The following is a 27,496-nucleotide window of genomic DNA, read 5'->3' as shown; positions in this document are numbered from 1 at the left end:
TTAGTATAATAATTTTGTTAACTCATGGTGTATGGAGCCAGACATGTCCCCCTTTTGATTAAAATGATTCGACTATCAATATATGATAGATATTGGAATCATAGTTTGAATAGACAGTAAACGTACTCCTACTTCATGAACAATCATATTCTCTTCAGAGTTTTGTACCTCATAAAGTTTCTAGATCTAGAGTACATCTCTTGATCTCGCAAACTTAATTGCGTCTGAAGTGTATATTGGTCAGGTTGCGAAAGCCTGATTGGCCAACTCGGTTACGTTCTCCGACCTTCTGGAACAAACACATCATACAAATTTCATTAATTCCAGTCAGTTTTGAGTATATATTATAATGTACGGTGCAAGGTTTTTAATTGTGGTGCACGGGTATTTGCTATAAATCCCGATATGGTATAAATAATGTCTTTTTTGTCCGTATACAGCATGATTAATATATTTCTGATCAATATATTTCACATAAATGCGTAAGAAAAACATACATTTATCACCAAATATCCGAGATACGGTTTTTATTTTATTTACTATCTATTATATATCGGCAAAATCTTATGAAACTTAATTTAAGAACAATCAATACATACCATAACATCGAAATTTATGGAAGAAATATAATTGACGTGGTTATCACAAACCACGTACTCGACTCGAGTATACACTCCATGGCCCTGGTGGGGGCCCATGCAGAAGTCTACTACGATTCCATGAGTCCATATGCCCAATCTTGCGGCTCAAGACAAAAGAGTTTAAACATATATCTTAATGATGTAATTGACTTGGACTCTACCCGAGACCTGGTCTCCTGCATATATAAAGGAAATAGGAGGGGGAGCCAAGATCAACCAATCTCGCATAGAAGTCACCAAGACGCACTCGCCAGATCCAATCTGAGCTTATGCCTCGACGGCAGCTTTGTAATCGACTCATCAATACAGATCAAAGAAGCAGGACCTAGGGGTATTACCTTCCGAGGGTCATGAACCTGGGTAAATTTTCGACTCCCCTTGCTTGTAAACCGACGGGTTCGCCAACACACATTCACGTAGCTTTCCTAGATATAAGTTCATCGATATGGATATTGCCTAAGTTAACCCTTCGTCATTGGCGCCGACCGTGGGGAACGCGTGCATTGGAGTTATGGCCCCGGCGGTTCCATCCTCTTCAATGACAAGTCATTGACTCAGACGGAGTTGATGACGTTCGACACCTTCCACTTCATTGCCCATCCACCGGCCAGGCGCCCGGATTTCGACACGCTCAGCACCGGCGTGGATCTCACGCTTGGGGATTTTCATCTCCGAGATGATCGATCAGGCATCCTTCGCCTGCCCGATTTGACTGGTCCTACATCGGAGGAGTTGCCTTGCGGGACTGATTTGAATCTCGCAGGGGTGTAGTGAGTGTGCAGACCTCCTCCCTAATGCAAGCCTTGCGGGAGAGACACCGCCGCTCAATCCACCTCTCAGTTACGATTTTGTGGATAAACAGCTTGATTCGCCTCCAATCGTAAAACAAAGCAGCCACCAACGGATTGATTATGTCGTTGTGGGGCAGCAACATTCTTTCACCCGCACAACCGGTAGACAGGATGGGCAAGCAGCCATGATGTCGGCTACCGCGCGCGCCAGCGACAGGTACTCATCGTGGTGCCGACAGGGGCAACGCATGGAGGCAGGTACGGCGTAAGGCGCCAGATGAGGCGGGGAAGGCGCACGACGGCAGGCATCGCCCATGGCACGCGCAGAGGCATGCGATGCGGCACGGCGGCGAAGGAGGTGGGCACTATGCACGGCGGCAAGGGCGCCATGGATGGAAGCGACAGCCACGGGGAACGAAAAAGAAAAAAAAGTGCATGCATGCACCTAGGCACCTAGCACTGCAGCCGCATGATTGAAAGCACATGCATGTGTCACGCGGGAATGGCCGCGCGTCATAATTTCATGGAATTGATATTGAGCGAGTGTTCAATCTTTTGTCTCTCGGAGCGAACGATCTGCTGGCCATCCGATTGAGAAGACTATGCTGAGATCGTGCCACATGTCTTCTGGGGTGACAACTTTAGTTCTGTGGTGTGGCAATTTTGGTCTGTGAGGACGGCAACATTAGTTCTGTGCGGGTGGCAACTTTACACCTTCGCGACAGAAGGTCAGGGAGCGAACGTTTAATTCCGTGTAGATGACAACTTTAGTTCTATGGGGACAATAATTTTAGTCTGTGAGAGTGGCAACTTTAGTTCTGCGCGGCTAGCAACTTTACCCGTCGGAAGACCAGGGAGCGAAACCCCTTATCAGTGTATGGAGAGCTATCTCTCGAACGCAAGTTGAGGTCCGTCCTCAATGAAAAAATAGAGAACCTAACAACGCATATCACGGACCAAGAACTATGAGATCACCCCTTTCATTCTGGGTAACCGAGGGATCGTACCATTAGCCTTTTTTTTTCATGTTTTTCCCGGCAGTCCGGACAAAGCCACGTTACCTCCATATTCCATCCCACGATAAGATATACTGGTCGGTTCGTTTCCTGGTCACAGCTAGCGTCATGACGCCTCTCTCTGTGTCCCAGTAGTCCGCATCGTAACCGTCAGTTAACCAATTCCGTGTGTGCTCCAGTGCCCTTGTCTCCCTAAAACCTTTTGCACCATATATTTGCATCGTCGTCGTACGTACGATCGAGCTTTCATCAAATACCGATATGGTCGGACGCAGCAGCACCCCAATCGTCGCCACCTCCTCCATCCAGCTCCCCGAGGACGTGATCCACGATATCCTGCTCCGTGTCCCAGCGAAGCCGCTCCGCCGCCTCCGCGCCGTCTGCCGGTCATGGCGATCCCTCACCTCGACCTCATCCTTCATCGCGGCCCATACGGCCCGCCACGGCCCACTCGTCGCCGCCGGCCACCGGGTCGCGTATGGGCGTGGTTGAGCTGAGTGACAGCTTGGTTGCTTTCTACAATCGTCGCTCTTCTATGGAGCTGTGGTTCCTCACGGACGGCGAGGAGAAGGGTCTCTGGGCCAAGCGGTACACGATCAGCTTGCTAGTGGCAAACTTTGGTTGCAGCCGCCCGTTTGACGGGAGTACCCGCGGGCATCCCTTGTGTATGCTGGGCGATGGCAGGATTGTGTTCTCGGAGTGGCAGTCCAGCTGGGAAGACGAGGAATGGGATTTTGAGCTGCTGCGGGTGTATGATCCGAGAACAAGCACTTGCACAGATGGGGTTAAGATGGTAGACTACTCCATCATGGGTGTGTACAACGGACTTTACTCAAGTCTTCTGTATGAGCAGGTTTATGATTAAGGGTGTGGCTATTTTTCGGTACGATTGTTTTTAAGAAAAAATTCTTAAATTTCGGTCGACGTACTAGAGTCGTTGGATTAAGATCTGTACGGCACCCCCTTTCTCACCTCCCACACACTGCCATTTGATTAAGGTCTAACGGTCCATGTAAATTCACATTCTGATTCCTTGACACGTCCGGCCACGTCGCGAGACAGATCCAAGTCGAGAATTGCGCCACAAATTGTTGTAGCAGCCTTGACCTCTTGTGCTTCCCAGAATCCCAGCCTGGGAGAAGGACGACAGACGCCTCCGTGCGCTCGACCCAGCCACCGGCGCCGTGTCCCTCCTGCCGCGATGCGGCACTCGCATTCCCCATGTCGACCATCGCATCACATTGTTTGCACTACGCCGAGCCTCCTCGACGGGGGATACCAAGGTGCTGGGCATCACGGAAGGCTTGTACAGTTGTACCAACAGCCCCAAAGCTGCATGGTCCTCACCCTCGGCGATCCCGGCGGGTGGAGAGACACAGGGTCACAGGCAGCCCACGGATCGTCGTCATGGCAGCTCTCAGGTACGTGGCCCTCGCCAACGGGGTGCTCTATTTTTGGCGCTACGATGTCATTGTGGCGTACGACCTTGGCAGGGAGAAATGGCGGCCGGATATCCTTGGCACCCTGCCATCAATCGCCGGAAAGAAGGTGGAATTGGCCGAGCTGAGAGACAGCTTGGTTGCAGCAGCCTACTACCCGAACCACGATGGCGGATTGGCGGTGATGCCTTCATGGTTTCCCCACCCTCTTTCGTACCCCACCCCGTCCCGTCCACCCGCCATGTCAGACCTCCCCGTCGGCGTTTCCCGATTCTCTGACCGTCGCCCATGGGTACTCATCGACAGAAGATCGCGCATCGGCGGCTGCAGAAACCCAAACCACCGCAGAAACATGGACGAGCGGAGGCCCCATCGTCAGGGTGTCCTTCGAGGTCGCCGACCCCCCTGGGGAAGGAAGGGGCGGTGATTTATCTGTACCTGGAGTTCTGGACGGGACGTGCAGACGGCGGCAGAAGATTGGGGAAGAATCAGCGTTTAGGTTTCTTTTTTAGATGGATGCATGCTTCTCTTCTCTGTTTCTGTTTCTGTCTTGCCTCTGCTTTTATATCTCTCTTTTTTTTTGAACGCTCGTCTGTTTTTATCTCTATCTCTACTCCGTGGACAAGAACATCAATTCGACAGGAAAATATTTATCTTTACTACTCTTTAAGCCACGGTTACGTACGTATGTGCATCCCTCGTGCGTCCTCCCTTCCGCCCGTGGCACCCATGCAACAGAAAACCAACGAGGACCAAAAAAAAGAAAAAAGAAAAACCGGATCCCGATGCTCTCTCCTCTCCCGATCTCTCTCCTTTCCAGATCCTCTCAATCCGAAAAACCAGCACCTCCAACCCCCGATCCCTTGATCTCAGAAAACTGAGACGGAATCCTGCACCTCCCGGACTTCACGGTGGCGGCATGCTTCGGGTGGAGGAGGGTGTCACGATAGCGACTCCTGCTACTGCTGTACTTGGGCCAAGACGTCGCCGGCCCACTGGGCGCTACGACGCAGCCCAGTGGGTGACAAACTGAAGTGGGATAAATTCCCATAGAGAGCTGTTCTAAGTTGTCGTCGAGAATCTGATTACCTGAAGCAACACCCGGCCAAACCCCAAACTGTATTCGATCCCCCAAATTCCCAAACATTGTATCCGAACAATTAGTCAATTCAATCGAGAGTAGATCGGGTACGCAACATTCTGGTATCAGAGCATTCGATCCTAGAGAAGCCACATTGTCTCACCAAGCAGGCGAAGCAGATCATGTTGCAGGAGGCAGTGATTTCCGAGTTGATGGCTGCCATGAAGGAGTTGGTGGCGGGGCAAGGAACGTTGGTGGCGGGCCAAGAGCGGCTGGTGGCGGAGTCCATGACCCTGCGGGACACGGTCATGGAGGTGGCAGGCCAGTGGCGACCACAAGTGGAGGCGAACATGGTGGTGTGATATCGAGATAGGCAATGAGACGGGGGAGGGGTGAATGATTGCGCGGAAGCAAATTAAAACTTTTCCGGAAAGTTCAAATCCTGAAATCATAATCTGTTCGTGATAGTAAATCCAATGTAACATTAGATCGGCTGAACCAAAAATTACGTATAAGTATTCAAAAGAAAGGTATTGAAATTAGCTAACCAACGCAACAAGAATAAACTCAATGGGACGTATGATTCAAAATATATGATCAAAACAGTAACAGCTGACAGAAAGTTACGAGAATTAATCTATACTCGATTTCGAGGAATAACAAAAAAGATGAAGTAATCGCGATCTTTCCTTGATCTCGTGATAAACCTGCCGCAAAGTATTATGAACTCATGTGAACCTGCAGCAAAGTGTTAGAAAGATGTAGCACGAAGAATCCACGATGATCCGAGAAGAACAGAGATGACACCGCCAACGAATTTCTTTATTGCAACGATGTCAATCGATTACAAAAGATGCAATCTTGCATCCATTAACTCTCCCATAGTTGATCTAGACCCAAATCTCTGAGTTTCCTCACGTCCTTGCTAAAACCTTAACCGGGAGGCCGTCTATTTATATTTTATAAGGGAAAATTCGCGACCCTAACCCGAGTCCGAACCCAACACGAACACCTCTGTCCCGGTCGTTATTCTGCCCGTTGGGCCCGCATACGACCTCAGATTGAGATGACTCCAAAAGCAAAGTTGTTCATCTTGACGACACGCACAACGCTCATGTGGTCCACCTTTCCATTGGACGTCATCTTACTGACGCTACTGTCCAGTCTTTAACAGCACTCAACCGGCCAGGACTAGACCTATGCGTCTTCCGTCGATGCCACTCCATGCCATCAATTCTTCTTGTGATGTCTTCAAAACTTGACCATCACATGTCGAATATCTCCAATAACGTACATCTCCAGTATAAACAATTTACGACAAACCGGTGCCCTTCCGGATCATCGTAGGCTTCACTTTCATTGTTCCTTCGCACGGATGTCCCACATGACCTTGATCCTCAACCTCAGCTTCTCCCAAGCTTCGTCCCTCGATCTCGTCATCGACCACAATCCTCCAGCTCCGGCAACACCTGAAAGCGAACACACACATAACCAGTACGAGCACAAGTCCACGAGTTGACTCAGGATAAGTTTCCACACAACTCACGCCATGTTTTCACATAAGAAACTAATGGATCAACACACCACTAGCAAAGCAGTAAGTCCAAACAAGATACACGTCATCTCATAAGTATCCATATAACCGAAAGTATCCACATCAATGTTTCACTAAAACACTTGCCAATGTTACACATCACCTATGACTTCACAATCTCGACTGGCAATTGGGCGATCTTCGCACGTGCCTGGATTCAATCTATTCCTCTTTGTCTAGTTTTGATCAGAAGGCTGATGGTGTGGGTGGTACAAAGCTGCACACGGCGTGAAATCGGAGTCCCACGGGCCGTATGGCCACCGCGATGACTCGACTCCACGGGGAAGGACCTGTGGTGCGGCGATCACCATCAGGTCGACCCCGGGCAAGGGTGCGTTCTCAAATTTCTGCTCTCCTGGTGATGATTCGGGTTGGGCAGGGCTTCAGTTTCACTCTCATCACACCCCTCACACCCGTACGGATTTCCCACCGTTTTCCGGCAAGCACCCACGTCAGTGGCGTCACCGGTGTGAGGCTTATTTTCGAGTTCATGCTATGCACCCAGATACTTGGATAGATACTGCTATAATTTTCTTCTCTGGTGTTGCGTCCTTATGGTTAGACCAATGCAATTTTCACCTAGATAAAATGATTTGGGAAGAATTAATTTTGAGGTGTGTGAGCAGTTTGGTCCGGAAGAGTACCAACAAGTGTTTCATCAGTTTTTCCACTTGTGTCAGTCAGGCACCGTAGCTGAGTACATTGAGAAATTCACCGAGATGATGCATGCCCTGAAGGCTCATCACTCGTCTTGGGATCCTAATTTTTTTCCATCTCGCTTTGTTGAGGGATTACGTGATGATGGGAAAGCTGTGGTGCTTGTTCATCGTCCGAAGGACCTAGTGACGTGGTTATGACTAACCACGTACTCGACTTGAGTATACCCGTTACGGCTCAGCTGGGGGCCCACAAGGAAGCCTACTACGACTTCAGGAGTCTACATGCCAAATCTTGCGACTCAAGATAAGGAAGATTAATTAGAGTATATCTCTTCATTGTAATCGACTTGAACTCTACCTGAGACCTGGGTTCCTGCATATATAAAGGACCAGGAGGGGGAGCCAAGAGGGGACCCCAATTTAGATAGAAGTCACCTAGACGCACTCATCGACTCTGTGCATTTAGCCTCTGAGGCACCCCATTGTAATCGATCTCATATTCGGCAAGTTCCATGTCCGATCCGGTATCCTTCGACTGCCAGGTCTGACTGCTTCGACTCCGGAGGAGTTGCTTCTCCTTTCTCCCTCAAGGAAAGACTCACCGACAGGCTCGGCAGGGCCACTCAATGAAGCAGAGCATGTCTCCTCCGGGACTTGCCCTGATTCTAAAGCAGATCCATCTCCGCGTGCGAACAGCCCCGTGCCAAGCGACGCTGGTGACCGCTCGGAACAAGGAAGTTTCCTTGTCGGGATCACCCGACGAAACAGAATAGGTTTCCCTTGGAACCTACTCTGATTCTGAAAGCAATCCACCCTAGTGTGCAAAAAGCCCCGTCCCAGGTGACGCTGGTGACTGCTCAGAGCGGGAAGGCTGCCATAGCAGCAACGTTCTTGCGCCCAAGTGCGCCATCGCTCAAGTCTTCATGACAAATCCTGTCGCCCTGAAATTGACTCCTCCGGCTGCGAGTGCATCCGCGAATCCACCGGCTGGATATTCAGCGGCAGAGAAGGCTCGAGTCCAGGCAACCCTTGAATCGGGAGTCCTCATGAAGGATCCCACCGCCACTGAATTGCAATTGTATGCCAATTCGCTTGCTAGGGCTCAACGTGACCTGAACAAAGAGAAAGAGGATATGAACGCACTCAAACTTGTGAATACAACAAAAAGCAGAACGTAGGGTATTACACCTCCGGGTGGCCCGAACCTAGGTAAAATCTTATTTCTACACTTCGTGTCTATCGCCACGCCGGCGATCGCCGGAGCGATCACCTCTCTCCACCGAACCAAAAAGGGGGTGCTCGGCATCCCTGGTGTTGGAGACCGTGCTCCGACATCTGGCGCGCCAGATAGGGGGGCGTGCAGAGAGCTTCGGGTGACCGCTGACGTCATTGTCATCAACACCGACTTCTTCATATACGACGTCTTCAATAGCTAGTTCGCCATGCCGCCCAAGAAGGCAGACGAACTCCGGGTTAACTTGCGCGACACTCTCGCCATGCGCGCTCGGTCCCATAACGCTGCGCGCGCGTCACAAGCACAAGGGGACCAGGGGTCCCCTCCACGGCAGCAGCAGCAGTCGCAGCTGCCGCCTCCACCTCCTCGGCCGTCGGCAAACAACCGGCCGAGGGGGCCTGCGGCTCCCAGCGCCGGAGCCAGTCGTGCGAACGGCCACAACGTCACGCGCGCTAGCCAGTGAGTCCACTCGCGGACCGAAGACGCGCAGCGACGGCTGCGCCACGAGCACCGTGCGTCACGAGCGACGCCGACGGAGTCTCGCCCCACACATCCGAGGGCACCGGGTGACAGGGCGGAGGGCAGCCGGTCGGAGAATCGACAGCCTCCCGCCCAGACCCTGGTGGCAGCCATTAGAGCCGCGCGTGTCATGGTGCGCTACGAGCCACTGCAAGGCACGCCGGCGCATGAAGCATGGAGGGCGGAGCTAAACGTGCTCCTCGCACTCGCCGCCCAGCCGCCGCAAGGCGAGGGTGCTCCGGCTGGTTCAGGCCGGGGGCAGAACCCGGGACGCGGAGACGCGCCCCGCGTCTCGGGATACGGAGAACACCCTCCCACGCCGGGAGGGCAAGGAGGCGAGGATCCCGTGGGGTCCTCGGATTTGTCACGGACCGTTACACGGGATGACGCATGACGCGTCCTGAACGCCCGACAGCAGGAAGACCTCCGCCTGCGCTTGGAGCGCCGGCGTGAAGCAGACCGCCCGCGCCTTGAGGAGTAGGAGGATGCTCCCATGGGCACCGAGGACGGCTGCGCCGTGTTTACTCGCGAGCTACGCCGGGTGACATGGCCTCGCAAGTTCCGAGCGCCGACGCTCAGGACGTACGACGGGACCGTGAATCTCAAGGATTTCCTCCTGACCTACACGTTGGGCATGCACGCCATTGGTGCTGACGACAAGGTCAGGGCCAACTTGTTCCTGATGGTCCTGAAAGGATCAACGAGGACTTGGTTGCTAAACCTGCTCGCCAGGTCCATAGCCTCTTGGACCGGCCTCCCCAGGGACGCGACAAGGACCGGCCTCCCCGGGGACGCGACAAGCCTCGTGCTGAGCAGCGCGAGGATGTCTACAGCGACGCCGATGCTGACGAGCCCGGCTTCCAGGAGCCTCGCGATGTCACCTGCATCCTCGAGGGAGCATATGCTCTCACGTCTCACGCTGCCGTGAAGCGGCTCACGTGTGAGGTCTGCGCCCTCCTCCCCAGCGTGGAGGCGCAGCAGCCGTTGAGGTGGTCGCATGTGCCGATCACCTTCAACTCGGACGATCACCCGATCCGTCCCTTGGGTTTCAGGGGTGCTCCCCCTCGTGGTGTCGCCGATCAGAAACAATGTGATGGTGACCAAGGTACTAGTGGACAGTGGGGCAAGCGTCAACCTGTTGTCTGCCAAGCTGGTGGAGAAGCTTCAGCTGCCCCTGGAGTAGATGAAGCCCACCGACCCGTTCCGGGGGATCAACCCCGGAGTGGTGCAGCCCATGGGGCGAATCACGCTCCCGGTGACCTTCGCTTCCCGGGAAGCGTTCCGGACTAAGCACGTCATTTTCGATGTGGCTCACACCCCGTTGCCGTACAACGGGATCATTCGTCGGCCAGCGCTGATCAAGTTCATGGCAGCAACGCATTGCGCCTATGGCGTGATGAAGATGCCGTCAACTTACAGCATTCTCTCCATCAAGTGGGACCTATAGGATGCTGCTTTGTGCGTGGACGAGGCCATGAAAACCTCCGCAGTGGCGGATCCTGGCGACTACGACGTTACCGGGAACGAGGATCCACTTGCGGATGAACAACCCGCACAGAAGAAGGCGCGAGCCACTCACGAGCAGGATGTTGGGGGCAGCTCCAGCTCCAGCCCGCGCGTAAGCAAGGGCACGAAGCTGAAGGAGGAGGGCACCAAGGTCAAGAAGGTGCCCCTGCATGCCGGCAACGAGGCACGCACTGTCTCTATCGGTGCGAGCCTCGGCGACAAATAGGAAAGCGCCCTCGTCGCCTTCCTCTGGGAGAACTCTGACGTGTTCGCTTGGGAGCAGTCAGATCTTCCCGGAGTCCCTAGGGAGGTGATCGAGCATCGCCTGGCGGTGTGGCCAGACGCGCAGCCCGTCAATCCGAAGGTTCGCCGGCAAGCACGAGAACGCAAGGACATTATCCAGCAGGAAGTGGAGAAGTTCAAGAACGTCGGGGCAATCAGGGAAGTGTTGTACCCTACTTGGTTAGCAAACCCTGTTGTAGTTCCTAAAGCTGGAAATAAATTGCGCATGTGTGTAGATTTTACTGATCTTAACCGTGCATGTCCTAAGGACCCTTTCCCTGTACCTCGTATCGATCAAATAGTAGATTCTACAGCAGGTTGTGAGTGTTTGTGCCTTCTAAATGCCTTCTCCGGCTACCATCAGATCAAGATGGCAGTCGAAGACGAGGAGAAAACAACGTTTATCACCCCGGTTGGCTGCTACTGTTACACGTGCATGCTTTTCGGGTTGAAAAACGCGGGCTTGACATTTTAGCGCGCCTTGCGCGAGTGTCTGGGACCCCAGCTAGGCCGGAACATCGAGGCCTACATGGACGATATCGTCGTCAAGTCGGGCGTAGGGACTCGCTCGTCGGCGACCTGCAGGAGAAGTTTGACAACCTCCGCAGGATCAGGCTCAAGCCTACCCCGAGAAGTGCACGTTCGGTGTGGACTCGGGACACTTGCTGTGCTTCTTAGTCTTTCACGAGGGAATCGAAGCCAACCCATAGAAGATCGAGACGATCGAGAAAATGAAGACACCCCGCAATGTAGGCTACTTGCCCGTGTATATATACACCTGCACATCCGACGAACTAGGACTCATGAAAAAACGAATACACCTCAAAAACTAGTCCTACTCGGAATGATAAATGCCGGTGAAGAATATCTCTCCTCTCTATAGGGCGGAGGATTGATGGCCTGATTTGTGCCTCCACGTATCCCTGTCGAGGCCGTTGGTGTACCTTCGTCCCTGCCGTTGGTTAGTTTCTTTTTCTTTCCCGATCTGCTGCGCCTGCGCTCGATCAAAGTCGAACACTCGAACTGTCTCGATACCTCCCGTCTCGTCCCTCTCCCAATCGGCGGTGGGCGGCTGCTCGACGCGGGCGGCGGTTCCGGCGCCTAGAGGAGCACCTCGACGGCGAGCAAGTCAGCGCTCTCTTCTGCCCTCCTGCTCCTCCTTATCTCATCTCGGCGGAGTGGCGGCGGTTGCAGGGGCTGCGTTGCGGGGTCTGCTAGTGGCGGCTGGGACTTCTTCGACGGCGGAAGCAGTTGGAAGGACGGTGGCAGGGGCTTCCGGCGCTAGGCGCACCTCCACCCCGTCGCCCGTCGGCCCCTCGATGGCAGGCACTGGGGGCGCTTTCAGTCTCTCTTCTCCCTAAGACGAGATTGTCCCAGCCGGTGGCAGCGAGGTACATGCCGCCCTATCTTCTTCTTCCCTTTTGCATTAGTTCTCTAATTGCCCCATGATGTACCTGTACCGTGGAAGCAGATTCTTGCAGTCAGATTTGGGAACAGACTTTAGTGAAACCGTTGGAAATTGAGGAAGAGAAGAGGCAACATACGCATATATATTTTCATGCATGTTCTTTTGTTTGAAAAATGGATTATTTAAGTAATTTCAACACCTTCTGTGTTTGAACCAACCAATTATGTGAAAAAATTAGAGAGAACGAGCTGTGAATTGAGATCGATAAACTAAGACATGTAATTAAGCTCTCATGTGCTGAATTAGAGTCAGAGCGCAGTAACAATTTGTGCCCCTGGGGAAGCTCCAGCAACCATGGTTCTGCTTGGTTTTTTGTTTCTTTCTTTCTTGATGAAATAGGTGTGATATAGCTTGGTCTAACATGTTCCATCTTTGTACAGGCCTAGGCGAAGATGATCATTTGAGCCAATAAGCTCTCCTTAAGAAATTGGTGGCTTAGTTATCAAAGCAAAGAATCCATTTGAATGTTTCACCATATCCAGGTTGTCTATTTTGGTAAGTGAAGTGAAAGCACTATGCTAAAATTCTGTCATATTTTTTTTTCCGGTTTCATTTTTCAGTATACCCATTTTTCTTACGTAAAGTTCTGTAAGTAGAGCACAGATCCTTTCAGTTCTGTTAGTTTCATCACAGTTAGTTTGTGCGGTGAAATTGCCATCTACAGTTGCATGATAAAAAGAAAATGTCGCCACTATTATTTTTATTTCTCACCAATGCTTTATTAACACTTTCTCCGCAGATATTTATATTGTTTTTATTGTTGTTCTCCCAGCTTTATTTCTTGTTATTACTTATGGTGAAAAAGAAACACAAACTGAACTGGTCTGTATTATGTCCTTGGCATGTCATTGTGTTTACTAGATGAAATGAAGCCATTGTACTCATCTGTGACTCTCTGAGCTTTTTAGATCTTTGCAAATACTGATTACTTCATAAATATGATAAATCTCTAGGAATAATATGTCATGTGCTCTTCATATTGTTGTCGTGTTAATATGGTACTCTAATTTTACAACCCAAAGGACAGTCTTAATCCTTTAAAAGTTATGTTTGATTATTATTTGAGTTTTGGTAAATGGTATACTGTACATAGCCAGATATTTTGTCTCACCTTTGCTGGATCCAATGCAGCCCTTTTGTTACATTTTTTTGGGGCATTATTTTTTCTAAATTCCTTGGCGTCTTGCAAACTTCTGTGTTTACTTAGCATAGTTCAGCTCTACTATAGCAAAATGTTCATTGTTTCTTGGCATTCTATTGCAAGATGAAACTGAGACTGTATATATTAGGCGTTTTCGTGGCTTCTGTTCAGAATGCCATACGTGTCTTGAATGACAGTCATTGCAGCAATTAGTGTCACATAGTGCAAGCAAAGTCAGTTCTGCCTTGCAGTCTTTTAGCTCATAACACACACATTCTGTTTTGGTTGACTACACACGAGTGGAATAGAGCATGTATTGTTTTGGTTAACTTCGACTCAGTAGTTCATTAGCAGTGAAATAATGGAGTTCACCTAACCTTTGTTGGTACGAGAAAGATCATAAGTTGTCATAACCTATGTGACTAAGTGCAAATGTTTTGAAACTGTCATGTATTGAGTTAGTGAGAAAACGTGAAAAATTAACCTGTGTGATGGCGTGCAAGTGTTTTGAAACTTTCATATATTGAGTTAATGAGAAAAGGTAAAAGAAATGTTATATATATCATTATTTGTTGAGGCATACATGGCAATCCTGACAAATTGCATATTTAGAATCTGTCATGAAGTGTCCGAGGCCTAAGAGCCCTTAACATGCTCCAAGCTCGATCGATGAAAGAAGTTATGAACAACACCAAGACAAGCTGAAGGACCAACAAGGAGGCAACGGCTTTTTTGCTCTAGACCTTGGCTGTGAAATGTCTGTAAACTATATCTGTAAGTAAGAATCATCATTTCGTGAGCCGTGCCATGCAATTCAGTTTTGAGATTGTCTGGTTGCTTGTGAGCTTCCATTTGATGAATAAGAGGTGTTGCTATTTCATTTTATGCTCTTTGACGCTTTAATATTTAGATTGGAAAGTGATTTAGTTTTTGGCCATACCGCATCAATGCAAAATTGTTAAAAGTGTCTTCATAAATGTATCAGAAAAGTTCTGGGCGCAAGCTCTAACGTGGCCACTACTGCCGCTGAGTCTGAAGATGCTTATGTTATGTATGATGTTGGGATGCTGGTATCAAAGTCATTATCTTCATTCGCGTGCACATACCGGAGAGCTTTCTATTACTCAGTACATAAGCAATGTTCAGTTATTAATTGATGAACACTTGGCAATTACATGACAAAGAAGGGGTCTTCTTTGGATTATTTCTTTGTTTTAGAGGTTGTGAATGGAAGTTTTGTGAATTCTGCTAGGCGTGTTCCATTTGTTATATAATATGTCATACATAGATTTACACAAACGTCATTGGTGGATGACGTGGATTATGGCAACAATTGTCCGGCACAGTGAAGCGCGCTATTCCATCTAGTCAAATTCTGTAGAAGTACCAGTTGGTTTGTCTATTTTGCACCAGGCGGCGAAACCAGAAATGTTGCCGTTGCATAAACCATATGGTATGTTTAGTTAGTAGACTAGCATGTCATCTTACAGCTGTCTTGTTTGGACAATTTCCAGTCTTTGCATAAATAAATTATAAATGTAATGAATTTCACAGGTTATGCTGGATGCTCAGGAGATACTCATGGTTTAACAACGGGTGTGCACAACGGAAGGTTTAATGTTTGATTGGGGTAGTATGATCTGTTTGATGGACTTGGATCTTACCTGCTTTTTTCAAGAAATTCCAGCATGTCTTCAAGTTGATGCGGAGGACTTAATATTATGTTTGGACCGTCATACTGCAAAACTGGGAACCATTATGGATCACAATTTGGACCTGTTAATTCCCCTAATGTCTGTAACATTTAGTACATTCACTGAAGCATATAAGCTTCATACTTGCGCTTGAATTTCTGTCATGAACTTATTACTATTTGTAGTGGATTGTTGCTACTTCTTAAGTTCTTTTTAAACCATTCTGGACTCATGCTTTAATAAAACTGTGATTAGCCGAAAGGATATAACTTATCTATAGAATCACCATGAAGGAAAAAAGTTTTTTTTTCTGACAGGAGTTGTATGATAGCTAACCCTTTCAGTAAACAGATAAAATAAGCTACAATAACTGCCAACATTTCTGTGTCCACACTTTGTTGTTCTAACTATGAAGTTAGAACAAAGATACGGGCTGCGCAAGCAAAAGCTAACCTATATGTAAACTCAGCATAAGGGTTGGGGCAAACTTTAAATTCCTCATAACACAAAACAAAACAGAGTTTTATCCCAATAATGACGTCTTTACACAATCAAAATAGGAAAATTGCCTTCTATTGGTATCAACATTTCAGACTGATACAGGTCTGTGACTCTGCCCGGTTCTCCTATGCAGGTGTGTGGTTTGGTAGGTAAGGTCAACCTGGCCGGTTCTCCTATACAACATTATCGGTGTGTATAAAGGACTAAGCAGGTATCCAAAACGTGGACTTCTGAAGAGTACTAGTTTCTCCTGAAGTTAAAGACCCGATGTTGGGAGGTTAAAATGCGCATAAAATTAATTGGGTAAAGAATAACAAATTTACAAACAAAGAGTAAAAAGTGGAATTCGTTTCAAAAATTAGCATAACTACTTAAAAGTGTCGGATGGGTTAACAACTGCCATGCATGTGATCTGCTGCGTGTGACCAGCTTTGTCACCCAACATTTACTGAATGCATGAGAAGCTAGCATGCAGAAGTGTTTTTGGTTCTTTTTGCATGAGATGAGTAGATGCCCTCACACCTTTCTTTCTCCTTTAGCCTGGCGAAGCTCGCTGTTAAACAGATCTCAGGAAAAGGGGATTAATAATGTGAACTATCATATCATATATGGCAATGGTACACCTTCATTTGCATTATATATGCAATTGCTATTTGCATGGTGGAGAAGAAGATTGTTCAGGTTCTAGGTAGCTGGCCAAAGACTCAGCTTAATTCATACGCACCTAGCTTCCTAGTCCCGGAATGATATAAAATGAGATTTTGGAGTGAACCAAACGTTGTTGATGTACTCTCTACTGCCCTCTGCTTTACAATTTGCTTCAAAGGTGATAATGAAGAGGCGCATGTCGTGCTGGAGCGTGTCCTGCCATGGGGAATTTTCCCACCCGTGGGAAACATGTCACCCAGCATACCGGCGAAGCTGTGTCGGTAAACAAACATAGAGAATGGTCTCACCCTCGTCCCGAAGTTGGCTAGGTAGACATTGTCCATATGAATTTCCTAAACCTCGCAGATGTAGATTTCAATTTTATGGTGGCGAAATGGGTGAGAGCAGTGGCGCTGATGAAGTTCCAGTACGCCGATGATAGCTCCTGTGTTTTTTGTTTTGTTTTGTTTAGGGTCTGCCTCAATAGGAGTATCATCAAAATGCCCAGCCGCATAGCTGGCTTCTCCAACGCCGGCTTCTCAACAGCCTTCGCCAAGGACGTCTTCTCTCATTTTGCAGACCGTCATGCCTAACTCTGTGTTTTCGTCTCGCGTGCCATGTAAGCACAATACGACTCAGCGACTCTTCTTTTTTGTTTTGTGGGCAGTATCTTCTCTCCCGGTTGATTTTATTTATTTTCAAGCTGAGAGAGCGTGAGTTTGGGAAATTGTTTTCTTCTCTGCTAATTCTTAGTATCTCCTCTCACAACAGTGCTAGTTCTAAGCTGGTGGCCTGGAATCGCTTGCTCGGTGGTTCAGTTAACCCAAGATCAGGATATTTGTTGGTGGAAATTACATCAGTCTCGTCTTCTTTTTCTTTTTTAGCTCAATGTACCGCGCTGGTCCATTCTGCTGTGCCTCCCATGGAATAACTAGGTAATTGTGGAAACTCAAAGTGCACTGTGTGCTCTTCTTCGACCACCTTTATATGAAGAAGACTCTATTCACCAAAAAAAACTAGGAAGAGGATTGCTTATTAATTTGGCATGCAGATATCTAATATCCAATGGTCATAACTAATTGATGCTACAGTTTGGTCTTACAAGTTTTGCGTGGGAAAAACACACACCCTCCAACAAATATAACATTGTAACTGCGCCACTGATGTTGGCTGGTCGAAAATTGCCAAGTCCGCGGCTGTCTTTCAGTGGCGGGCGGGGCATCGACCGACACTAATGCTAGACGTCAGTGGCGGGCACAACTAGCCCAACACTGATAGCTCGTCGCCTATGTGCCAATCGGCGGCTGTTTTTTTTTTTCATTTTCGAAAAAATCTGTAGTAGTGAGAAGTCAAAATTTTACCAAATTTGTTAACCTGCTAGAGACGCTCTAAGAAGGCCGGAATCACTATGCTGAGCAGGCTCTTCATCTCCTCGTTGAACACCTCTTGCTGTTGCTCGCTAGTGATGATGGGATTATCTATCTAGACACCACATGCAATACTTGCTCCGTGAGGAAAAGACATGCAACTTACGTTTCACACACAACTTTTATACGTGCCTCAAACATTAATTTTCAAGCCCACATATTGGCTTGAAGAAACAAAAATCGATGTGTTATAAATAGTGTAGCATCTCAAACTCGCATTATATATGCAGTTCCTTCTTGGATGTAGACAAACTTATCAGCAGCTATTATGTTGAAAATAGGCAATGACATTGTTGACGGGAGTAATCAGCACATGAAATAAGTGAGTGGCAGTGAGACCTTGGAAGAAACCAATTGTAATTGTTATCAACGGGTATGCTGCAGTTTGCTACTCGCCACTATAAAGGTTTTTTCTTGTCAACAACAGAGTAGTCCCGTTAGAAACAGAGAAGGTCGTTAGAAACAGAGAAGGTCGAGGGTTCAAGGTAACCGTTGTTCTTGAGCATGCCTGGGTGTGCTTCCAAATGAATTGGCCGTTCCTCAGCACCCTGCCAACCACACGGTGACTTGAAAGAATGACAATCCTTCGGTAATGAACCTCTTGCTCTGCTTCTACTGGAACAGGATCTCCAAAATACTGTACTCAATACACCTCTACCGCTGCATTGCAGCAGGACGGTGAAGAGAAAGGCACTCGTCTCTGCCATTCGTTTAGAGAAAAAACAACTCACGTGTAAAGGTTAATGGGTCGTAAAGGATTGATATGATGTTTTTCAATACAAGTGGTGGTTTGTTATCGAGGATTTTTACGGTACCCTAGTACTCCATAAGGAGAACCAGGAGTACCAAGTAAATCAACTGCCATTCGATTAGAGAAAAAACAACTCACGTGTAAAGGTTAATGGGTCGTAAGGGATTTATATGATGTTTTTCAATACAAGTGGTGGTTTGTTATCGAGGATTTTTACGATACCCTGGTACTCCATAAGGAGAACCAGGAGTACCAAGTAAATCTAACCATTGATTTAGGAGACTATATTAGTCAATTTTCCATGACCCTTCGTCTAGAACGGATCCGCATACAATTTCCTGATACCTTTGTCCCGATCGAGCAGATCCGCTGGCCACCAGCCGCCCGTTTAGTACTCCCCGATGTGGAAGCTGCCAGGGCAAGTTTAGGTTGATATTGGGTCCAACCTTGTAATTGTTGATGCAGCCATGTACGCATGAACAAGGCGGAGCATAGAAATCTGCTATGTCCCATCATGATTGTAAAGCCCGGAGTATAAATCTGCTATGTCCCATCATGATCGTAAAGCCCACTACTATAGCCAGGATTGCATTCATAGTCTAAAATCCCGATCACAATCAAAGTCGCAGATGCCCGTGAGGATCTCCTAGTTCTGATCTAGAAGGAAGTATGGCGGCGGCTAGGTTAGCCGGTGGTTGGATACTTGGGTTAGCGGTTAGCCGGCGGTTGGGTACTTGGGTTAGCCGGCAGCGGAGTAAAAAAACGCACTGAGATTGTTTTTTTTCTGATCCGGTTCAGCACGTGAAAAAGACCAAACTACCCTCTCATATTACGATGTTGCCCTCCGAATCGAGGTACTCCGTTGGTTTTCGAATCGGTACTCCATGGAATTAGTCATGGAGTACTAGCTAATAATAACCACTAGATCAGGACAAATGTACGGTTTATATTAAGTACGGGGTACCGTAAAAGAGCTCTTGTTATCTTAGCTCGGTGCATCGTCTAGATAGTATAAAACTCTAAAGTACGTAATCAGTTTGCTTTCTTTGTGTTGTGACAACGAAACGTGTTAATTTTTTTTCACATGCCGAGGATCAAGCGAATGGAGAGACGGCACAAGGGGTTTTTCAAGGGTGGAGTGATCGTGTATGTCGAAATTGAGATGCACCAGGTGGTGCCCTTCGGCTTGGGTGCTCTCGTTCCGGATCAGACGATGTTCCTTATGTTGTAGTTATTCTTTCTACTTTCTAGATCTTCTTAACCGTACCTCCAAACTAGGGTTTTTTCTGTGTGTTCATCTATTGTTGGGTATTTATGCCAGGTTTTCCTTATAAACGAGACCATTTATTCTGCGGTTGAATTTTTTCGAACGTTCTTTGGCAATAATAATGAAAAGTTTTTTCACATACAAAAACGAAATCTTATTTCCGATATTCCCTATAGAACCCACCAAAAAACGGTATTATTCTTTTTAAAAAAATGAAAAGTTGCATTCTGGGATACATGGCATTATTTTTATTAAAAAGATGTTAGGCATCAAAATCGAACACATCAGCTTAAAAAAATAGAGGCAATTTTCTATAGACGAGCCGTGACAACCATCTTCTCCATCTACCCACAAACCAATTGCCGGGGACCAAATTAAGTAGTAGGAATGACGTGGGATCAACACAAGACGTGGTACTCTAAGACAACATCTTCAAGAAAAGATCAACAATGTTGAGTCTAACCAAACCGGTCAAACAAGCCAAAACCTTCAACAAGAACATGATTCACGTACGTCGATGTTGCCTGATCTAGCCAAGAGCGAAATCATGGGTTTTCACCGAGAAAAATTAAGTGCACTTGCTATCAAATTTGCCATGCCACCATCAACCATCTCTACCGGCAGCCTGCACTCGCGCTAGCCGGCTCCTTACACAGAGGGCGCCCTTGTCCTACTCATGTCTTGACAGAAAATGTTGGAATGGTCCCCGCAAAAAAAAATGTTGGAATGGAGTGACACCATGGTGGGTCGTGCACGTCCCAATCTGAAACACTTGTCCCCTGATCCATGTGAAGGAGAGGACGAACACAGATTCAGCCTAGCTCGCTCATCTTGAGCTAGTCACTAGCTATCCCCGTTGCCAGGAAGGGCCACCGTCCTAAGCCTCAACAACTCCACTCGGCCAGGCCCCCGTGTCGCGCCACCCTCCTGTGCCCGAGGAGCTTGCCACCACCAATTGAAGAAAGAGGATGGAAGGACGGTGGCTAGGATTTGGCTCTCCCGGGTTGCCCGTCTAGGACGACATGGGATCAGTCAGATCTCATTTGGTTGGGGATGTCATGGTACGCCACCTCAGAACTGCTAACCGGCAGAGATAGATTGAAAGAACTGTGAACCATCAGATCTCACAATACGCGCACTTGTCTGTGCGTTTCCGAATGAACTGACCGCTAAATGGTGGGCACAACTTAACGGCAATCCTTCGGCAATGACAAGCTCTAGGTCTCCTTCCGCAAATCATTGGATGTACAGTACGCGCAGAGGAATTAATTGTTGTTCAAGATTGTCGCAGGCCCGACAGAAGGTGGTCATCAACAATGCTAGCGTCCGGTTTCTTTGGAATCTTTTAAGTGGTATGAAATTTTCTGCCTTTTGTTCACAGGATTGAACATTGCATACAAATTCTAATAGGTATTCATGCGCCCAAGTTTGACACATTAGCTTCCCGCTGGATTTACATTCGCTGCAACAATGTTTCAGCTTCGGTACATGCTTCATCGATCAGTCAAGTTGATGACTACGTATTTAACACCAGGTTACTCGTGTAAACAAAGAATAACCAATTTAAACATTCTGAGAGAGAGGGAGAGAGAGATGAGAGAAAACTAGATGAAAACTGATAGAAGAATGGAAACTAATAACTTATTTCTGTCCTTCATAAGATACAAAACTCGTTGACAATGTCAGCCACTCAACAAAATAGTATTAACTTATCAACAAAAGAATACATATCAACAACACAAGTAGCTTCCTGATAAGCAACATGCTCTGGTCTGTACGTAGCTGTAAATAAAAGCCACCCCGTTATAACTTAAAACAGAAATGGCGGGCAGTGGCGCTTTCGTATTCTGAAGAAAACACAATTTTGTGGTATTTTCTGTCTCTACAATCTCCCACTTTCCTAGCAGTTGATGCCACAGGTTTGGATATTCGGGCCACTGACACGGGTGGTAAACGGATCAACGCGAACCCACAGCAAGGAGAAAATTGAAGCAAGGAGAATAGCCCAGACGATGACAATTGTCGGTGTGCGGTTCTGCTTACCCATAAGACCCTTGAGGAATGGGTATAAGTGAACAATCACCCAGAACGCAAAGAAGAGCTTCCCAAAGAGCGGCCCCCATGATTGGTAACCACTGTTGATGGCGTAGGAGATACCAGCAACGACACCGACCAGGTTAATGATCAAAATGGTCGTTGGAGGAATGAGGAGCGTCGTCCACTTGAACATGTAGAGCTCAGCAAAGTCACCTTCTTCATCATTAGCCTTTGAGGTGACAGTGAAGTTGGTGTCGATGCCGGCAAGCACCTTCAGGAGACCCTGAAAGACAGCAAACAGATGGGCAGAGATACCTCCAATAACCCAGAACTGTTCATTCCTCCACCACTCGTCGATGCCAACGCCACTCCACCTCATCTCAAGGATACCGGTGGCGAAAATTGAAATGAAGAGAGAAATGAACCAGATACTGGCAAAGTTGCTAATCTGCATTCCAAAATGAATTCGGTCAGTTTTGTTGTTGCAAGCTCCTTCGACTTAATAACTGAAATATGTGATCCATGTTTACCTCTGGCATGATGAACTTCCCGGTGAGCAGACAGATAGCAGGCAATATACAATAGACTAGAAGTGGGATCGACGTAAGTGGGTAAATGGTGGTGTTGATGTAAGCAAATCTCTCCAGGAACTTGAGGCGTCCTCCGTAGCCATACCATAAGGGGCAATGCCGGCTGAAAAGAATCTCAACAGAACCAAGAGCCCACCGGAGCACTTGGTTCAGACGATCTGAAAGATTGATGGGGGCAGATCCCTTGAAAGCTGGGCGCTTAGGCATGCAGTAGATTGACCGCCAGCCTCGCGCATGCATCTTGAATCCGGTGAGAATATCTTCTGTAACAGAACCATAGATCCACCCGATCTGCAATTCAGAACAACCTCAATACAGTTAATACAGGAACTAGCCATACTCATTTGCAATTGGTATCTACAATAGCCGGCACAAACTGTATTGTGAACTTGTGCAAAAACAGTTACAGGTGTCCACAAATTTGCTTTGCATACTCATAGCTCACTTTAATACTTAGGTAAATTGTTTAATAGGAAATATGAATGTAAACATTATTGATGGGATGATTGTTACATTACCTCAGTTCCCCATTCAGACTTGTCCTCATAGCCACAACTTATGACATGGATAGCTTCTTTCAAAAGAGATTCTGGAGTTGAGGACTGAGGAACGCCACCATATTCCATCAAAGTGGAGGCAACAAAAGCTGCGGACTGTCCAAATCTCTTCTCCAGGCTCATTTGAGACATAAGAAGTGATTTCTCATCATCAAATCCAGCACCTGCCACATATTGGTGTGTCAATATGCATACATGTTGATTAAAACTCCAGAAATATACAATAATCACTGCATACGACAAAACAGTATAACTCCTCTAGAAGATGAAAGAATATAGATGTTACCTTCAACACCCTCCTCTATGTCTTCGAGGTTGAATACTGGGACAGAACTGTCCACATGCTTGTTTGACTTTTTCTTATCTGAGCTCTTTTTCTTTGACTTGCTTGCCTTTTTCTTGCCCCCACATAGTGATGACAAGAAACCTCCCTTCTTCGGCTTAATTGGGGGTTCATAACCATAGATAGCTGTTCTGTTGAAAACACAACCAGTTCCGACGTAAACTGGTCCTTGAATACCATCAAGACCCCTCAAGTTAATCTGCAGCAAGCAGAAACCCACAAATTATTAGATATGATTAGGGATTTTGAACTACTCCATCAAATCTTAGGCTCTTAGCATCACTTATTAAGCTATGATTACTGGACACCACTGAATTCAGATAAGGGGGAGGATTGCGTACTTACATCAAAAAACACAGTGTTCCTGTTTGCATATCGATCATTCCTATCAATACCATCGAATCTTTGTGGGAACTGAACATAACAGACACCCCTTCCTAGGTTTGGATCCATAAGGAAACACATAGCTTCCCGGATAGCCTTGCTGTTGTTGATGTAGTGATCACAATCAAGATTCAACATGTATTGCCCATTAGTAAGGACAGCAGAGACACGGACCTGTTGAAAACATTAATCTGCAGTTAGAACCAAGAAATGGAAAAGAAGTAGACAATTTTAACTCCAGTTGGAGTAACATTTAACTTTTATCACTCACAAGAGCATTCATGGCGCCAGCTTTCTTGTGATGCTGGAATCCAGGACGCTTCTCACGAGATACATAAACCAAACGGGGGAGCTCATTACCCTCAGTATCAAGGCCACCACTGTGACCAAGGAAAACCTGAGAATGATGAAAAAGAGGAGTTAGCCAAGCATAAAAAAGAGAGTAATTAGCCAAGCAATGACCTTTTAAAGAGCAAAAGACAAAAATAGCAACCAAAAAAGACATGTCTAGCTGTTAATTGAGTAATACTACATGCTGGAAATACACTAACCTGAATCATTCCAGGATGGTCCCTGGTATTGTTTCCTGGCCATGGTGTACCATCTTGCATGATCCATCCTTCCTCAGGGACTTTCGTTGCCTTAGCAACTAGGCCATTTATCCTAATTTTAAATTCTTCATATTCTCTCTGCAATGTTTTTATAAGACACATTAGCATTGAATCAGAAAAAGGTGAAATCAATATCTATATGTTTACTCAGCAAACACACCTTCATGGCACGGCGGTCTTTAACAAATGAAGGGTGAACTTTGTCTTTCAAGTAATCAATTTTCTGGCAAAAGTACCACTCAGGAGCTCTTGGTTCAATGTTATACTTCTTAACGAATGGCACCCATTTCCTAGCAAACTCTGAAGTCTCAGCCAATGCGTCAAAGGTCAGCATTGCAGCTCCATCATCAGATACATAGCAAGAGACCTTGTCCACAGGATAATCAACAGCAAGAATTGATAGCACAGTGTTGGCAGTGACAATAGGTGGCTCCTTCATGGGGTCGACCGTACTGACAAAAATGTCAACAGCAGCCAACTGAGATGGTTCACCTTCTCTGTCATACCTGTTACCCAAAATGAAATAGTAACAGCATCAGGAATAATTAATAAGCAAAGTATGTGCTCGCACTAAGTACAAAAGAACTGATAAGTTCACCTTAAAGCCAGTCTATCAAGGTAGGTCTCACGGTTGATTGGAAACCACTTTGGGAACTGATCCAATATCCAGGATAAAGCAAACCAGATCTCGCATATGACAGATAAAAGCCACAGCGGGTATGCATTACGCACAGGATTCGTGATACGGTAGTGCAGGAAGATGCTTAGAATAACCAATCGCAGAACAATAACCATTCTGTATGGATTTATTCTTGATGAAGGAAGGGGAACTTTTCTAGACAGAGGCTGCCGAGTTTCATCATTCCTGCAATTCAAATGGCATAAAATTAAAGTTACAGGAGAATAGGAGAAAATTTTGTGATAAGAAGAACACAATGTCCAATATTCCTATAACAGAAAGGTTTATTAGTTGTGCAAGTATAAAGGTAACCTCCTAAGTAAGTTCAAGCAGGCTCTTTGCTGACAAAGAGCAGATAATGCTGTAAAATTTGATAACTGAGAGGAGGATGCTGGAACTCACAGTAAAGCGTCTTCCATGTTGTATTCAGTAGATGCATCATCAGCAGCTCCCCGGCCTTCAGAGGGAGCAATGCTTGTGCCATTAGTCATGGGAATTGCACCCTTGTCCTGCTTCATTTTCCAGCCATCAACTCTCTCTTTCCAGGCAACATTCCCAATACTACCAGAGAACTCCCTTGACGGATTTGCTGGCAATGAGCAAAAACAATAATCATATCTTCACATTTCAAACAGGTGTCGCAAAATGAAACACGAGAGATCATGGCAAGAAACAAGCATACGTGAATGGTTCACATAGGGAAATGGAACACGTTTGCCAATGTTCCCTGTAGGGGACATCATATGATGATCAGGGGAAGCTCCAGGGATTTCTCCTGAGATCTGCAAGGACCAATTCAAGAAACTAAGGTATAGTGCATACCCGACAAATTCTTAGCACAACCTATTATAATCTTTAGCACCAACCTGGCTATTAGTCACGGAAGGGATGTATCCCCGGGGGATCTCGCCACTGTCATACTTGGAGAGCCCGATCTCGCCGCTGTCATACTTGGCGAGCCCGATAGAACGGCCAACATCCCCACTACCCCCTGCATTCATGCGCCAGCTGCGCATCCTATCAGCGATCTTCTGCTTCTCGTCCTCGGTGCCAGATGCAGGGTAGTTGAAGTCACTGCCATCATCAGCATCAGTATCATCACCCTCCTCCCCACGGATCGCTGGGCTCCCTAAATAATTCATGCACAAGTCAGCAAAGACTTAACAAAAGGTTTCAACCCTCATTTCAGTTCATGACTAGGACGTACAGAACGTGGAATCATAACTACAATTCACGCACACATATTTGAGGCTACAGCATTCTAAAAATTCAGAGAAACACAAGACCTTATGTTAGCTTCCCTACAAGAATGCTGTAAGATCTACTGAGTAAAAGGAATTCTGATTTTCGATGTTCTTAACTATAAATCTGAACTTCTCGGTTGCTCTCAACTACACTTGGATTGCAGGCACCGACAGAGATCAGTGGAGAAGGAGAGGAGGGCGAATGACAATCGTTACCTTTATGGCGCTTGTACTTGGTCTTGCACTGCGGGCACGCCTGGGTGCCGTCCTTGCGCTCGTACTCGTAGCACGGCCGGCATACCGGGAAGCCGCAGACGTCGCACGGGGCGAACACCTCGCCGTCCGCCGTGGTGCCCACGCCGTCGCCGCAGATCTGGCACACCTGCCCGCCCCCGTGCCTCCCAGACTTCTGCACACGAACCGAAACGCATGAGACCCGAGGCTCCCAATCCCAAGGATCCAGCCCCCCAACAACCCACAGCAAAATGCAACCCAGATTCGTCAAATTCTCCGCGAAGAACTCACCACGGCACCCGCGTCGACGTCCATGGCGCGGCAAACGATTCACACCGCACCGGGAAAACCGAGCCCAACCAGCTCCTCCCCCACCAAGATCCAGCACGGATCAGCACCGCATCCCGCGCTGCAAGAGAAGAGAAACAAGCAGATCAACAACCGAACCGGAGCCAGAAGAAACCGCCGAGGAACAGGCGCGGCGGCACTACCTCGAGAGTGAGTCCTCCCAGGGAAGGCACCTCCAAGCACGCGGAGTTCCGGGGCAGTGGGGGTGACCGCGGGGAGTGCTGCTGCTACTAGTAGTGGCGAGGGAGACAGCGCTTAACTAATGGAAGGCGAGGGCGAGGGAAAGGGGGGAGAGAGAAAAGGACATGGCACCAATGGTGAGTTGGTTCCGCTGTCGCTTTCGACGCGCGATTAATTAGCCATTAACAAATCCCTCCGCGACTTGGTGTTAATTATTTGATTAAATTTTTAAGGGGGGCGTTTGGTGGGCTTTGGGTTAATTTAATGGGGGATTGGATCGGCTGAGAGCGTGCGAGCCAGTGAGGCGGGAGGTGGAAGAAAGGTGAGCTGGCGAGGTGGGTCCCGCGTGACAGAGAGAGATGGCCGTCGGGCACCGACAGAGAGAAATCACTGGCGTTGGAGCGGAGGGAGATTTGGTAGGTGCACACCGGCTTTTACAGCCTCAAATAAGGTCTGGTTATTAGCAGGAAAAATGTATGCAATTAAGCTAAGACAGTGGAATAAAAGGTATTACTCCCATTGTTCACAACCTTCAGTGTTGTAAGTGAGATAATTATAGAAAGTTTATATACTGTAGTGAAATTGACTTTTATGAACAAAAATTATAAATAGGTTAATAAATTGAGGAAG

The 27,496-nt window shown here is 47.3% G+C and overlaps 1 protein-coding gene and 1 long non-coding RNA gene across 5 annotated transcripts; one reads left to right on the top strand and one right to left on the bottom strand.

Annotated features, from left to right (window-relative positions):
• The first annotated feature begins 11,582 nt into the window (after positions 1 to 11,582).
• Positions 11,583 to 15,310, top strand: LOC104581688. Of its 3 annotated transcripts, none has more exons than XR_729768.3 (4): positions 11,583 to 12,153; positions 12,611 to 12,725; positions 13,984 to 14,824; positions 14,926 to 15,310. It is a non-coding gene; the product is annotated as an uncharacterized LOC104581688 (long non-coding RNA). The 3 variants fall into 3 exon arrangements; XR_729769.3 differs by having other exon boundaries at positions 11,596 to 12,153; positions 13,984 to 14,145; XR_002962554.1 differs by having other exon boundaries at positions 11,599 to 12,153; positions 13,984 to 15,286.
• Positions 15,311 to 21,275: 5,965 nt separating this feature from the next.
• On the bottom strand, positions 21,276 to 26,985 carry LOC100833611 (probable cellulose synthase A catalytic subunit 8 [UDP-forming]). Of its 2 annotated transcripts, none has more exons than XM_003557348.4 (15): positions 26,830 to 26,985; positions 26,630 to 26,747; positions 26,321 to 26,513; positions 25,727 to 25,989; positions 25,543 to 25,642; positions 25,263 to 25,449; positions 24,780 to 25,046; positions 24,342 to 24,687; positions 24,122 to 24,259; positions 23,842 to 23,967; positions 23,532 to 23,744; positions 23,130 to 23,385; positions 22,805 to 23,007; positions 22,227 to 22,577; positions 21,276 to 22,144 (listed from the first exon to the last, which is right to left on the bottom strand). In XM_003557348.4, exons 2-15 carry the CDS (start codon positions 26,651 to 26,653, stop codon positions 21,560 to 21,562), a joined length of 3,252 nt encoding a protein of 1,083 aa, XP_003557396.1. In that variant the 5' UTR covers positions 26,654 to 26,747; positions 26,830 to 26,985; the 3' UTR covers positions 21,276 to 21,559. The 2 variants fall into 2 exon arrangements, with proteins under 2 accessions (XP_003557396.1, XP_010228235.1); XM_010229933.2 differs by having other exon boundaries at positions 21,560 to 22,144; positions 26,321 to 26,510.
• Between the last annotated feature and the right edge of the window lie 511 nt (positions 26,986 to 27,496).

The sequence above is a fragment of the Brachypodium distachyon genome, chromosome 1 (assembly GCF_000005505.3).
Source record: "Brachypodium distachyon strain Bd21 chromosome 1, Brachypodium_distachyon_v3.0, whole genome shotgun sequence".
Taxonomy (NCBI): domain Eukaryota; kingdom Viridiplantae; phylum Streptophyta; class Magnoliopsida; order Poales; family Poaceae; genus Brachypodium; species Brachypodium distachyon.
Note: the sequence above shows the minus strand (reverse complement) of the source record. Positions and strands in the feature narration are given on the sequence as shown.